The sequence below is a fragment of the Sturnira hondurensis genome, unplaced genomic scaffold (genome assembly GCF_014824575.4).
Source record: "Sturnira hondurensis isolate 20B ecotype Veracruz unplaced genomic scaffold, ASM1482457v3 Scaffold0024912, whole genome shotgun sequence".
Lineage (NCBI taxonomy): Eukaryota > Metazoa > Chordata > Mammalia > Chiroptera > Phyllostomidae > Sturnira > Sturnira hondurensis.
Genome location: NW_028097543.1, coordinates 556996 through 571860, shown reverse-complemented (window position 1 = coordinate 571860; position 14865 = coordinate 556996). Strand labels below are relative to the sequence as shown.

At 38.5% G+C, this 14865-nt stretch overlaps 1 protein-coding gene across 6 annotated transcripts in view; it reads right to left on the bottom strand.

The window, feature by feature from the left end:
* Positions 1-1138: 1138 nt before the first annotated feature.
* LOC118982062 (integrator complex subunit 6-like) overlaps positions 1139-14865 on the bottom strand; it is a 57503-nt gene continuing 43776 nt past the window's right edge. For 2 of the 6 annotated variants that reach the window (XM_037038950.1, XM_037038951.1), the window contains 8 exons: positions 14224-14334; positions 11841-12059; positions 10825-10948; positions 8110-8252; positions 6229-6463; positions 3108-3482; positions 2143-2236; positions 1139-1352 (listed from right to left, as the gene is read on the bottom strand). In XM_037038950.1, coding sequence (XP_036894845.1) covers positions 1244-1352; positions 2143-2236; positions 3108-3482; positions 6229-6463; positions 8110-8252; positions 10825-10948; positions 11841-12059; positions 14224-14334 — 1410 coding nt within the window. In that variant the 3' untranslated portion in view covers positions 1139-1243. Of the gene's footprint in view, positions 1353-2142; positions 2237-3107; positions 3483-6228; positions 6464-8109; positions 8253-10824; positions 10949-11840; positions 12060-14223; positions 14335-14865 lie in introns of those variants that run through there. The other 4 variants (XM_037038953.1, XM_037038952.1, XM_037038954.1 and 1 more) reach the window with 4 other exon arrangements.

Here is a 14865-nt window from a genome sequence, read left to right as displayed (position 1 = left end):
CTGATTGTCTGAGGGTCACTCTGCCCACCACATCTCGTATGCTGTTGTACAGGTGCAATCAGGTTGTGCTAAGGCTGATTCTTCTATTTCTCCAAGGTTATAAGTCTTCTGTCTTGCTATTGGTTGCTATGAAATTTTTGCTATCTTCCAGAGTTCAAATAAACTTGATTCTGACAGTGTCTTCCCAGTATTTTCAGTTTTTCTGGAGAGGGACCTCCAGAGTACCTTACTCCGCCATTTTAACCATCACTCATTTCTGTCAGTGACATTTTGAAGTTTAAATCATTATGTTAACATCTTAACTGAACAGTGTTTCCTTTTCTTCTTAAAGGAATAATTAATCATAAGAAAAATACAACTAGAAATTTCTCCAGCATTAATAAACTTGTGAAAATCAATAAAATGATTTATTTCATATATTCAAAGTCAAAATCTCTTTGTATACATCATTTTTCCAATTAATACAAACATAACAATAGTGCTCCATATAAACCTTTGTATAAACATTAAAGGAAATTTATACACCATTTTTTACTCTGGTGCTTTCAAAGCACAAAATGGACAAGTCCACCTGAAGATTCTGTTGTCGCATGCAAGAACAAATGTCAGGGGTTGGGGCAGCCTCAGGTGCACTTTGTAATGTCTCTAGACAAAATAGAAGAGAGTTGGAGGTAGATTGTGTGGTGATTCTCCCTGCCCCCCTCCCACAGAGAAATAAATTACCCAAATAGCAGCTTTCTTACTCTTTGATTCAAGCTGTCCTGATTATGTCATGATTTAAAAGGCACAGCTGGAAATTGTTGAAAACTTTGTTCGGCACACACAAGATTACTAATTGTGTTCTGAACATCTATTCTTTCTAAAGGACATAGTAACAGCACCAAGTGGCGCTCCACTTGCAGGTGGGCCCTAGTCACTCTGGAAATGCCTAGAACAGAAAGTTCACATGAGTGAACCCTTATCACCTGTGGTAAGGGTAACAGTGTGTGCTGAATTTAACCTGCTGCATTACCTTCCTCAACTGGGAAAAGAAATAACAATTTAATCTTTCCGAGAAAATTCTTAGGGCAAAAGCCAGCTTTTACTGCCAGAGAATCATAAAATAAAAAAAAAATCTCCACTGTTTTTTCTTAGCTTCTGGAAGGCAATTCCCATGACTAAAACATTCTAGGGAGTTTCAACAATATTCTGTTCCATACTACAGCACAGAAAACTTGTCCTTTTTTTCTCCTTGGTCTTTGCATTAACTTGATGATCTGCTGTTGATGTGATTAATATTGTTGGGAAGGTGGTGGGAATCTATTTTTTCTAGTACCTTCTCAAGGTACTGAATTAAGACTCGTCTTTTAAACCTAAAAAATAAAGAAACATTTTATTAACCAAAAGATACTTAAAGCAGCACTGGCTATTGTGGCTCAGGGGCTCAAGTGCCAGCCTGCAGACCAAAAGGTCCCTGGTTTGATTCCCAGTCAGGGCACATGTCTGGGTTGTGGATGTCCCCATTTTGGGATGTTCTAGAGGCAACCAACTGATGCTTCTCTCCCTCTTCTTCCCTCCTTCCCCCTCTTTCTAAAAATGAATAAACAAAAAATCTTTTTTAAAAAGGTGCTTAAAGGCCTGGCTGGTGTAGCTCAGTGGATTGAGTGCGGGCCTGTGAACCAAAGGATCGTGGTTCGATTCCCAGTCAGGGCACATGCCTGGGTTGCAGGCCAGTTCCCAGCAGGGGATGCATGAGAGACAAACATACATTGATATTTCTCTCTCTCTCTCCTTCCCTTCCTCTCTAAAGATAAATAAATAAAAATCTTTTAAAAAAGATACTTAAAGGACTGTGAAATGCAACACACTGTACACAGTACAAATGGAACTAACAATAGTTAGTGTTCAATATTGAATAGAAATGTATCCTCATGTAATGAGGGTTTAGCAAATACTGTGTCCACCTCAGACTGTGGTGAGCCTACAAGGCTCCATAGAGTTGATGAATGAGTTGGACTCAGATAATTCTAAATGCTTCTGATGTCAGCTTTAACTGTGAGTGAGGGCCAGGGTTTGAGAAAAGCATGGCAGAGACTTTATCCCCCTGTCCTGCATTGGGCACTACTGATTAAAAAAGAACAAAAAGGTACTCTTTACACCTACCTTGCAGCTTCCTTGATGGTAAATTCAAGAAATTGCTTCTTGACTGCAAGAGGTCCTTGCACTTCTTCAAGCAAAATGAAAATTCTTTCATACTCTGAAGATATTAAAAAAAACTTCTATACTTAAAAAATATGAATGTGAAATAAAATTCAACCTTTACATATCCTAAGTAATCATTTTTCATGAGGTGGAAAGTTAGTTTGTATTTTAAACACTCAAATCAAAGCATCTGTGGATATCTACTAAGGTAATGTTGTAAACACTAATCAAATGTGGGAGGCTGAATAATAGTCCCAAATGCTGTCCATGTCCTAATTTCCAAACCTGCGAATATCTTATTTTATATGTCAAAAGGGACTTTGCTTTGAAGATATAATTAAGTTATGGGTCTTGAGATAGGGAGATTGCCCAGGTTTGTGCATGTAGGCCCAAGTAATCACAGATATCTTCTAAAAGGAAGGTGGCAGAGTTAGAATCAGAGAAAAAGATGTACAGTTGGCAGGGCAGCTGAGGTTAGAGAGGAGAGAAATTGCTAACATTGTGATTTAAAATGGAAGGGGCCATGATCTAAGGAACACAGGCAACCTGTAGACGTTATAAAAGCCAAGGAAGTAGATTCTCTCCAGACCCTCTGGAAGAAATACTGGCCTTTCAACAACTTCATGTTAATCCAGTAAAAATAATTTCAGAATTCTGATTTCTCTAACTATAAGATAATATTGCTTTAAGCCACTAAGTTTGTGGTAACTTGTTATAGCAGCAAAAAGGAAACTATTACATTAAATAAGGGGAAAAGAGAGAGAAAGGTATATTGGAGTTATTCAGATAAAGCAAAAGGAGTCACTTTAAATTATGTGGACATGCAATGCCTCCCCAAAATTCATGCCAAGAGAGAACTTGAAACTACTCTGAATTATACAGGATGATCCCCCATTACGATTCATAGATGTTCTTTCACTACTTACTTCGTCCAAATTTTCGAACTTCCTTCATTAATTGATGTTTTATATCAGCATTGATTCCTTGTGCCATAGCAGGAGTTATTTGCAGTGCATTTGGCATAGTTCTGAATGTGGATGTTACTGAGGCTCTTTGATCATATGCAGGGACACTGCAGTTTTTGGTTCCTCCAACAAGTGCATTACTACTGGGTTTATGAATCAGGCCATCTTTCCTTAGGCTCGTGAAGTCATCAGACAGAGAATCCAATTGGTTGGGTGGAATACCATCTCCTGTTATATTCATAAGTTCTGGTGCAGCAGGTTTTGACAAGAAGACATCAGGTGGGATTTGGCCATTTTCCACCTTTTCCTCATGAACATCATGAGTGACAGTAGCATCTGGAAACCAAATTTAGAAGCTGAGCTGTGAGGCAGGTGTGTTATATCTGCTCCACAAGTAGATCCCAGCACTCCTCAGTTTTGAGGAAATTAGTTGTTTCATAAAGCAAGAAGATGTTACCAGATGGAGTCTAAGACCCCTCAAACTGAGCTTAGGGAGATGATAAAACTAAACCACTTTTTTTCCCTCATGGCATTATGAATACATATGGAAACTATGTAAGACAGTGCAACTAATAAATATTCTCAGATCCCTGGCACTTGTGGCTTAGTGGCAGCTGTGCTTTATAAGATGAAAAACAGCAAGTCTAACTTGATGTCATGATTTCTGTAATTTGCCTATAAAATGCCATGCTTTTCTAAGCTTCACACCAGACCTCTCATCCTCAAAAGTTCTGAAAGAACAGAGGTGGCCATTAGGTATGAAGATCCTATGTGTACTCCATAATCAAAAATCCCACCCAGTATACGATCCTCCTCATCTACCTTTTCAGTCTCAGGAAAGTGAATTTCTATCTTACTCCAAGTCTAACACCCTACTTCATTTTCTCATACTCCTCTGTGCCAGGCACTGTGCCACTAGATAGGGATCAGCAGTGAACAAGATAAACTGAAACAACCCCAACCATCATTGAACTTACATTCTAATGGGGAGGTCAGACAGTAAGGGCACAATGAGCAAGTGAAATAATGACAGTTTCAATTTATGTTTGGGAAAAGTAAGCAGGAATGTGACAGACAGCAGAAGGGGGATCCTCAGTGGTTGGGGTGGTCAGGCAGGACCTGAAGGAGGAAAAGAGCCTGCCCTGTGCACATGTAGAGGAAGTTCCAGGCTGTGGTCAGGGCAAGTACAGGACCCCTAGGAGGCTCCAAGCCAGGACCATAGAGTAAGTCACAGGCAGAGAGAACAAGGAGGAGACAGACCAGACACAGACACATGCTAAGAAAAAATGGCAGGAAGAGGGTAAAGGGGTATAAACAGTGATGGAAGGAGACTTGAATTGGGGTGGTGACTGCACAATAAAATATATAGGTGATGTATTATAGAACTGTACCACAGAAACCTATATAATTTTTTAACCAATGTCACCCCAATAAATTCAATAAAAGTTTAAGGGAGGGAGGGAAGGTGGGAATGGGAGAGAGATAGAATGAGAATGGCAGGGCCAGGTCGTACAGATCTTGTTGACTACAGTTGGGAGTTTAGATTTTGTTGTGAGTGTATAGGAAAGTTCATGATGGGTTTTCGATATGGATATGGCATGATCTGATTTCTGTGTTATCATGATCACTCTGGCTGCAGGATAGAAATAGGTTAGACGAGGAGAAGATGGGCAGCCTGGTAATCAAATAAGAAGCTACCGTCATAGCTTGGTTACAAACAGATAGATGATGGCATCATAGACTGAGAGATGCAGAGAAATGTGGGATGCAGTGATCATACTGGTCATCAAATTGCCTGGATTGGTCCATATAAGGGAGTGAGAGGAGAGTAAAGGAGAAATCATGGTGACTCTATGGTTTTTCACCTGAACCACTGGGTAAATAATGCCAGTGGTAGGCAGGTACTGGTGCACAACTGCTCACAAGAGTGGATTGTGTGCACTTCTTCCTGATCTGGTTCAGTGACCTCACATTGAAAGCTTGATGTCGATAATGTTGGCATTGTTTACACTGTGGAGATCTGCAAACACTATGATCCATGGCTTTTCCACTGTCCCAATCCTTACACCTATGCACAGCTGGCTCCCAAAGCTTTACCAGCACACTGCTCATTGGTGTTATCAACTGCACTGAAGAAGGCTGTAAGTAGAGCTGTTTCCGAGAGTCAAGGTTATGAGTTTACTTGAAACAAATGAAACCTACTGAGTTTTATATGTCTGTTAGTCAGCTAAGTGTAGATACTGTGTCCACAGTTAAATATGACTCTGGAGTTTGGAACAAGTTGTAGTCTAGAGGTATAAAGATCTGAGTTGTTGAAATATAAATCTTATTTAAAGCCCTAAGACTGCATACAATCAGCTAGGGAGAGAATGCAGAGAAGAGGAGAGGGTCTAGAATTGAGCTTTGGGTCCTTACACTATTAAGAGGTGGGGAAAAAGAGGGGGAAACCAGAAAAGATAATGAAAAAGAGTCGCTGTGAAGTGTGAAATAAACCCAGGAGTTTGTGGTTTCAGGGAACCTGAGAAAATTTCCATGCAGGAGGCAGTGAACAAGTGTGTCAAATGATGCTAAGTAATGGCAATCTACAGCAGACAGTAGGGCACTTGATAAGACATCTTTCAGTGGAGTCGGGCAGGCAGAACCAGACTGCACTGGGTTAAAGCATAAAGAGGAGATGAGGACATAGAGAGCTAGTACACACTGATCTTATTGAGCCCACTTGCTCCTACTGCCTAGGGAACCTGCTCCATCACTCTGACTTGAATAGCAATTCCAGATGTTTGCACATTATTATGCCCTGTCCTGACTGGGAAAACAGGCTCATATCTCTCCATTTCTCCATTTTATGTTAACTACTATGTAAGTATGGATCTTCCCCCCTCACAGAAATTGAGATCTTTGAAACAGGGTCTCTGCTTCCTTACTTCCCCATGCCCTCTGTACCTACCACATCGATGACTTCATATTGGTTTACTTAGTGAAAACAAAAGTGAATACAAAAGAAATGATACAAAGGGAACAAAACTGTTTAGTGTCTTAGATCTATAGGAGCCATAAGGAAATCACAACCACTACTCTATACCTGTATATACAAGGGTGGGCTTTATGAGGTTTGGATAAGATGGGAACCACAAGGCTGAGGATGGTCCCTTTCCGCCCACATGGTTAGTTACAGTAGGTGGTGTTTGTGGTTTCCTCATCAGCAGGGACATACTCCGCTTTCTCTTAGATGACAGAGGGTTGTTGGGTTCTCCAGGACGTTTCACTTTGTTTTGTGGCCCTGCTACAAACTCATCTGCTTCATCAATCATCATTCCCTAAAAAACATCAATGGATGTACGCCATTAAAGACAACACTGGAAGCTCTCTTCATATGCACATACAATCATGTATTACATCATCAACATTGGTCTTAATCATGGGCCAAATATTTATCATACCCCACACAAACTCTGTTCTCAGAAAACACTACTCAATTTTAATCCAGTCTAAGCACAACAAGGAGGAAATGAAAATATAAGGTGTTGCCCAAGATCAAGCATAATACAATCATGATTAACCAGAAACCTTGAAGAATGAGCAACCCTCCACAACCATAATGGGAATAAACACAGTGACCTTTGAAGAAGTATACACCATTTTGAACCAACCCTTGGCAAGGGAAATTATCCCTTTTTGTGTGCTTTTGTGCCTTATACTTATCACTAAGAAATATTGATTATCACTGTACAGAGTGCTGCATGTAAATGATTAAGAGCAGACACAAAAATGTAATTCCTCCAGCAATAATCTCATAGAGATTCAAATATGTCCACCTTGGTGCTAGACAAGGATAAGGAACTTTTCATTCTTGGAGCAGATGAAAGATGAGAGCCTCTTGTATGAAGGTTAGTTAAAAACTGTTCTCATCCAAGGATAGCCCAAGAATATATACTCACATCATTTTAATAAAATCATGATAAATTATTTTTCCAAAGCATTTTCCAAAGCAAAACAATACAGAAAGGGAAAACATTTTCACTAGCATTTACTACATGTCAGGTAATGTTCTAAATGGTATTCATGTAATAACTCAATCCTCCAGAGAGCTCCATGAGTTAGGTGTAATAATTATCCCCAGTGCTGCAAATGAGGAAACCAAGGCATGGCAAGATTCAGAAAAACTCCAATTAATTGAGGATTGGGATGAAAGAGAATACCTCTCAATCTAGTTTTGTTACAGAAGAGATTATTGCATGGTCTGCACCCTGATGGTCCCCTCCTTGAGTACAGATATAATCTTCTTTGTCCTCATGGCTAAATGGTCAAGTCAGTCTCTGTCTCTCTTTGTCTCTCTCTGTGTATATATCTCTCTCTGTCTCTGTCTCTGTCTCTATCTCTCACACACACACACCCCTTACATTTAGATCTCTAGTAGGACAATCCAAATAAAGCAACATCACTTTGTACTTCATATTTCAAGAGGAGCATTTCACCACTATCTAGATAGAACACTAGACCTCTGAATAATGGAAACAGGAAATAAATTGTGATTTCAATATTAAATGAATTAGTATATGGAGGGAATGAATACAGACTCTGGAACTGCAAAGATATAGGTTTAAATCCTGGCTCTTATTAGCTGTGTCACTTAAGGTAAATCATTTTACCACTAGGAACTTTGATTTCTCTATATTAAAGAACAGATAGTAATACTCATCTGCAGAATGGTTGTAAACATTAAATGTGATCATTTCAGACACCGGCTCCTACTAGGTACTCAATAAATGTCAGCTATTATTTTCTTCAACCAAGACAATCCTGCACCAGGAGGCTCCTACTTTCTATTCACAAAGAGTCCTGGAGTCATAGTTTATCTTTTAAATAAACAGGAGAATCTCTTAATTATATTCATCTTACCAAGAATAAATGAATTATAGCAAAAATAGCACAATTTGGGAAGACATAGAAATAGGTATCCTACCTTCTTATCTTGTTTAAATGGATTGCCAAAGGTATGCAGTCTTTTGGGTTGATCTGGATCAATCTCTCGAAGTGGTGAAGCCAATGTCTTTAGATATTCCTGATAGTTACCCATTTGCGAGACTGGAACACTATGAAGGGAATCTGCCAAATCACCAGAAAAGAAACAGATGCTATATAACTTAAGTATATGGTCTTTTGAAAGGACATGATCATAGTCTGCTTAGCAATATATGCAATATCTATTCAGAAAGTATCCAGCTGTATACTATGAAAAAGACATTTATTGAAGTTGACACAAGATACAAGAAACACTGTACACAAGAAAATGACACCTCCATCCCCTTCAAAGTAGGCACCTTGGGATCTCACACAGTTCTCCCAGTCACCATCAGCTGTCCCATTGTATTTTCCTGGATCTCATTGATGGTCTGAAATCTCTTCCCTTTCAAAGGTGATTTTTTAAAAATGTTTTTAGTGGTGAGATTTTTAAAAAAGATTTTATTTATTTATCTTTAGAGGCAAAGGGAAGGAGAGAAGGAGAGAAATATCAATGTGTGGTTGCCTCTCATGAGTCTCCTGCTGGGAACTGGCCCGCAACCCAAGCATGTGCCCTGACTGGGAATCGAACCTTGATTGTGTGGTTCGCAGGCCCGCGCTCATCAACTGAGCTACACCAGCCAGGGCTCCCTTTCAAAGGTGCTTTGAGTTTTGGGAAAAGCCCAAAGTCACAGGGCACTAAATCTGGGCTGTAGGGCAGCTGAGTCACCTGGGTGATTTCATGTTTCACAAAAACACTCTGCACAAGATGTGATGCATGAGTAGGTGCACTGTTGTGATGAAGCTGCCAATTACCAGTTACCCATAGCTGTGGCTGTTTTCATCATGTGACTGTATCTCTCAACTGACAAAGAATATTGAAGTGGTACCCCTTATTAACTGTTTGGCCTGGAGGAGCATAAGCATGATGGACAACACCTTGTGAATCAAAAAACACAGTTAGCATGGTCTTGATCTTGGTGCAACTTTTCTGTGCCTTCTTTGGGTGTGGAGAACCATGTGACTTCCATTGGGATGACTGGGCCTTCATTTTTGAATCATAGACAGACCTACAATTCATCTCCAGTTATGATCCTCCTGAGGAAATGTGGTTCATTGGTAGCAGTTTGAATCAAGTCATTAGCAACTGCAGCATGATGTTCCTTCTGCTCTGGTAGCAGAAGCCATGGAATGAATTTTGCCAAGACAGGTTTCATGCCAAGATCCTGAGTCAAAATATCAGACACAGTAGTTTTTGGAATCCCCACATCAGGTTCTAGTTCTTGCACTGTCAGTAACCGCTTTATTGTTTGCAGCCCGTACACGTTTTATATTCTCAGATGTTCTGCTTGTTGCAGGCTTTCAGAACATGCATCACTTTCAACAGACTCTTGACCATCTTTGAAGCATTTGTGCCACAGTTTTATTTGTGCTGCACTTATTGCATCATCCCTAAAAGCCTCCTGAATCATCCGAATAGTTTCCAGAGGAATGTTCAAGCTTAACACAAAATTTGATGCAGATTTGTTGCTCTACTTGCTCAGTCATTTTGAATGTGACAGCCACATAGTACACATGCTCACTCAATGGCATCTACTGCTCCCACTGACTAGCAGACAAGTTGTCATTGTTCTCGTATGCGCATTCCAGTCCACACTCTCCTTGGCTGCAAGGTTACATCGATATTGCACAAACTATTCTCATTATGTTAACCACGGCTGGACATTTTCTAGACAGACCCCATATGTTGGCATGTGATATTCTAAAACCTCAAATCTAGCATTCTAGGACCTAAAATCATCTCTCTTCATCCCACTCATTACCAGTCTACCAATACTACTGCCTACAAGCTTAAATCACTAGTTCAAGAAAAAACTCCATTACCCTTCAAACCAGGTTTGACAATGGGCTGACATCTCTTATACTACCACCCAACCCAAAACACCATATTTGCTCTGTGTTTCAAAGAGCCTAAGCTCCATGGTTTTCTGTTATCATCCAGACAACCTTGGTTAGTGGGTCTCATCCTCTTGGAGAATTTGGTTAAAGCTACAAGCTCTTTTCCTAGAAAAGTCCTCCTCTCCCCACAAAACTTGGTGTATAATTTCGGGAGGTTGATCAGGCTAAGATTTATACATTTTAATGAAAAAAAATGACCTCATTTAAAATGAATGAAATGGAGTATAGAGGAATTGTACACTGTCACCAATTATCCTGGACACTATCTGGTTCATTCTTTTCATGTAGCTGAGGAACTATGAACTGAATTCACCACAGTGGGCTGAATGATACAGTATTGGTGCATGCAATTTCCAAAATCTGACAGACTGAGGTTCTGCCACTTTCCAGCTCACTAATCCTGGGCAAACTACTAAAATGTTCACTCTTGGTTCTCATACCATAAGACAGGCATAAAATATTATCTATTTCATGAGTTTATTTTGAGGCTTGTAGGAGTTAAAGCATGGGTTGTGCGATATGTGCACTGATTAATGTACACTTTTTCTTAAACCTGGGAATAATAAACTTGTGTCTGGATAGATACAGGGATTTAGCAAAAACAGACATTCTAAACATTAAAATATTACAAAATAACCTAGTCATTACATAATAAACACCATTTACACCAGATTTGGCATTTTCCTAATCAACAAAAATGATGTTTATGTTTATTTACCTTCATCTTGTCCAACAATAAACTTGTGCGTTTTCAGCAGATTGGATCTCATTCTGGTTAACTGGTCTAAAAGACCTCTACGTGAAATATCATAGGCATTTCTGTATGTCTGAGGTTTCAAATCCTATTTGAAACGAAAGAAATAATTTCAGTTACTCCTGAAGCTTTTAATATAAAAATACAATTCTTAATTCTCTTAAAATCTTAGTGAAGGACTCTACATTCAGTATAATTGACTACGGTAGCATTTTCCCAGCGGGAAATTTACACTTTGCTGGTCTTGTTCTGAATTCTAATACACCCACAAAGTATTAAAACCACTGGGAATATCCTTTTTTTAAGTATGTCATTTAACTCCAAATTCTGAGAATCATGTTTGTGGCTGCCTTGCAGGCCCACTGCTTATAACCTAGATGTGTTCTTCTGGCACCATGGAGGTAAGTTGCTGCAATCTCCCTTCAGAAAGCAATGGCTTATCCTGAGAAGAGTGCAGTTAGCTTAACTTAGGGATGTACTTAAGCATTTGAACTGAAGCCATGCATTCCCCAGGATGCTCCCTGCCAGTGACTGAGAAAGGTGGGGGAGGAGTGTTAGGGCCTGGACAGTTCTGCCCAATGTGAACCTCCTCTATGGGAAATCTTGGTGCCAGAGGTCCCTGTTGGGCAGGCCAAGATTTTCTCCCAGCTATACCAATGTCTGAGGCACTTCATAACCATTCCTCGTTCCTTGCACCCCCTTCCTTAAACTCCAGAGCATACTAAATCAGCAGTGTAATCTGAAGGCTCTCCCTGCTTACTCCTGTTCCCTCTCCCCTTTACCTTTTATAGACATTACCTCTAAACATATCTTGTACACTTAATTCTATATTGGTATCTGCTGGCAGATAATTCCTAAACTGGTCCATTAATAACTATAAGGCCCAAAACAGGATTGTAATTATTTAAAAACTAAAGTAATATGAAAGACATAAATATATCAGACAAGTTCAAACATAAACTATTTATGTTATAATTTACCTTGTTTAAGAGCCCTATGTGAAAGCCAGCAAATTCTTTGGTATTCAATTCTGTCAGTCTTGGTGAAGTTTCCCCTATGATTTCTTTCAATAGTTTTCTAAAAGTTTTACTGTGAGTCAAGGGCACAACACCTCCAGAATGATTTTTCACTTTGATTCCAGCTTCCTGGGGAGGTTTCTTCCCCACTGATGCTAGAATTCGTTCTGACTCTAGTTTGGTCTAAAATGAAAGTACATAGTATGTTATAAAAAGATCTGTATTATCACTGTCATTTTTACTACTTAAGAAAGATAATACTTTAAAAACCACACAGAAAAAATTTCAATTGTAAATCACAGAAAAAGGGGTAATTAAACATTTTCCTGTGCTTCTCTGTACTACCACAGCAAACAGGGGTGGGGGGCTGGCTAGAAAGACAAATGACTTCATATGTTTTTTTATCTTGTCTTGTTTCAAAATTATGATTGAATTGTGGAGGGAATGGAAACCAGGGATAATAATTAATTCCTAAACATTTAAAATCACATTTTGTTACTGTAAAATCTAGTCTATATATTCATAAAGGTTTAAAACCCTGTATTTATAAATGTAAACTTGTGCTAAAATTCAGATTATATAGATTAGTATTACATTTTAAAAAATCAAACAGTTTATTTCTAATATTGCACCATCCAAAAATTAATGCTTAACAAGTACTACCAATAATATGTAATATATGCTCAATGTTTCAACTTATAACAAAAAAAATGCTCTTCCTAAAGACTATTATGCCATATTGATAAATAGTGTTTAAAAGTGTATTGTGACAGCATATTGGGCATATTTTGTGATTTACATACATTTGAACCAGTTCAAGAAACACTGGTAATTTAATAACACTTATTAAATTAGTAATTAGAGCTATTTTAAATTAGTAATTATCTTTTCTTTCTTTCTAAAGGATGGAATTCCACCAATGTCCAGTAAGCTCAAAATAATTTTGAACTTTTTGTGGTTTGGTTAGATATATTCATTAATTTTCCCTAATTATTGGAATTAAGTATGTTTATTATTTTTAATCAAGTCATGATACAAGTGATAAGAACAAATGAAGGGTCTGTTTCCATAAATGGTCCTGAAAGCTCATTTATAAAATTATATAAGCAACGTATCCCAGAAAATCCCAGAACTTGCATGAGTTTCAACTCTGTTCACTATTCTTCCTTGTGGCCACACCCTGCTGACACAGCCTTAAAGGCCTAAAGTAAACATCAACTAAAATATATAAATCAACAGATCAATAAATAATAATCAAAAAGAAAACATTAACAACAAAAATATATCAGCAGAGAAAAAGGGGTTAAGAAGACACTTGATCGACCAAAAATCTGGGTTTGCCTTTCCTTTCTTTACATTTATGACCACACTGGGCTGGTGGGAGCTGTTAAACTCCAGAGCATACTTAAGTTTTTTGCCAGTCCTCAGCAAGGTGTGTCAGCATCCCAAACTGTGGAGGCATTTGGATCTTTAGTGAAATATTATACTTTCTTGGTTACTACTCTATGTTTTTTAGAGGACCAACTTCCAAATATATCCAAATTAAAGCTTTTAGTCACTGAAAATGGTACTACTGTTCCCTACCTGGGAATACATTTGTGCATAAGAAAGTAAAGCTACTATATAAGTTTGTCATATAATACAATGCATTTGTATTGCAGTAAAGCTCTAACTCAGTAGTTCTCAAACATTTCCATCCTGCAAGAACGGGCTAGGTAAAGGTGAGAAGTATGATAAGTAGGGGTGAGTGGAGGATGAGGTACTAATAGAGAGGGGCAGGCAAGGGACAAGGTGAATAATGGTAAATGAGGTGTGGGTATAAAGTAACAGATGGAGGGCAAGAAGAGAGGAGATTGGACTCCACTCTTCAGGTCCCCTTGGGTCTATCACCCTCTAGTATGAGGAATACTGGTCTCATCTCCCCCTCTTCAAGAAAAAGCATATGGATATTTATGGCCTAAAAACTAATTTCAGGCAAGTCATTTAATCATACCATGCCCCAATGTGCTGACCTATACAAGGGGATGCTCTAGCCCAATGTGATTTTAGGAAAAACTAGGTTAAGGATAGCCTCTGTCCCTCTTAGGCCACAAAATATCAACCAGCTTGCGGGTAGGACAAACTGGCAAGCAAAAGGAGAAATGGCACAGCATCATATGATACTGACAGACCCTTAACTGCAGTTTAATGGTGAAGCTAGAAGCCATAGAGAATCACATTAGTACTATTCCATAAAGTGTAGAAATATATACACATTTAATTTGAAAAGTTACAATTACACTAGAGAATAAGGAAATGCACTTCTGAGGGCAAAGGATTTTTGTTTGTTTGTTTTTACCAATACTACCTGTTGGCTGAGTTTTTTAAGGTAAGAGATAACACTGTAACTAAGTCCACAATCTAAATTATCTGATATCAGATTTGGAGCTCCCATCATCCTTAGTGCTTTCTTTAATGGCTATAAGGAAACAAAATACACAACAGTAAGAATAGAATAAATCTTAAAATACTCAAAGTTCAGTTATAAGGGGCAAAGGGATATGATTCATTTCTTAGAAGTCAAGGTGCTGCACATAAAACCAAACATGGAACATTAAAAAGTGGCAATGAAAATAGCAGAGAAGTAAGGAACAGAAAGTAAAACAATCAGAAAAGAGTGGGATAAGAAGAGCAAGTAATAGCAAATTCAAACAGGTAAATTCTTTCAGTCTTAATTCCAAAGTCACAAAATTATTTCATATTGCAATTTATTGTGCACCCCATTCCTGCCATGGTAAATATTACTAACACACCCCAATTTCTCCTCCCAGGGACACCAGATACTGTGGTTCTGCCTTTTCACCTCTAGAAACTTGACTTAAAGTTTACCATATCCACCTCTGAAATGATTAGATAAATCATGATTTAAATTATGTGACCAGTTCAAAATCATCAGGAATATGTATCTCAAATGGTAAAAACTGAAATGAGGCCAAGTAACTTTTAACTC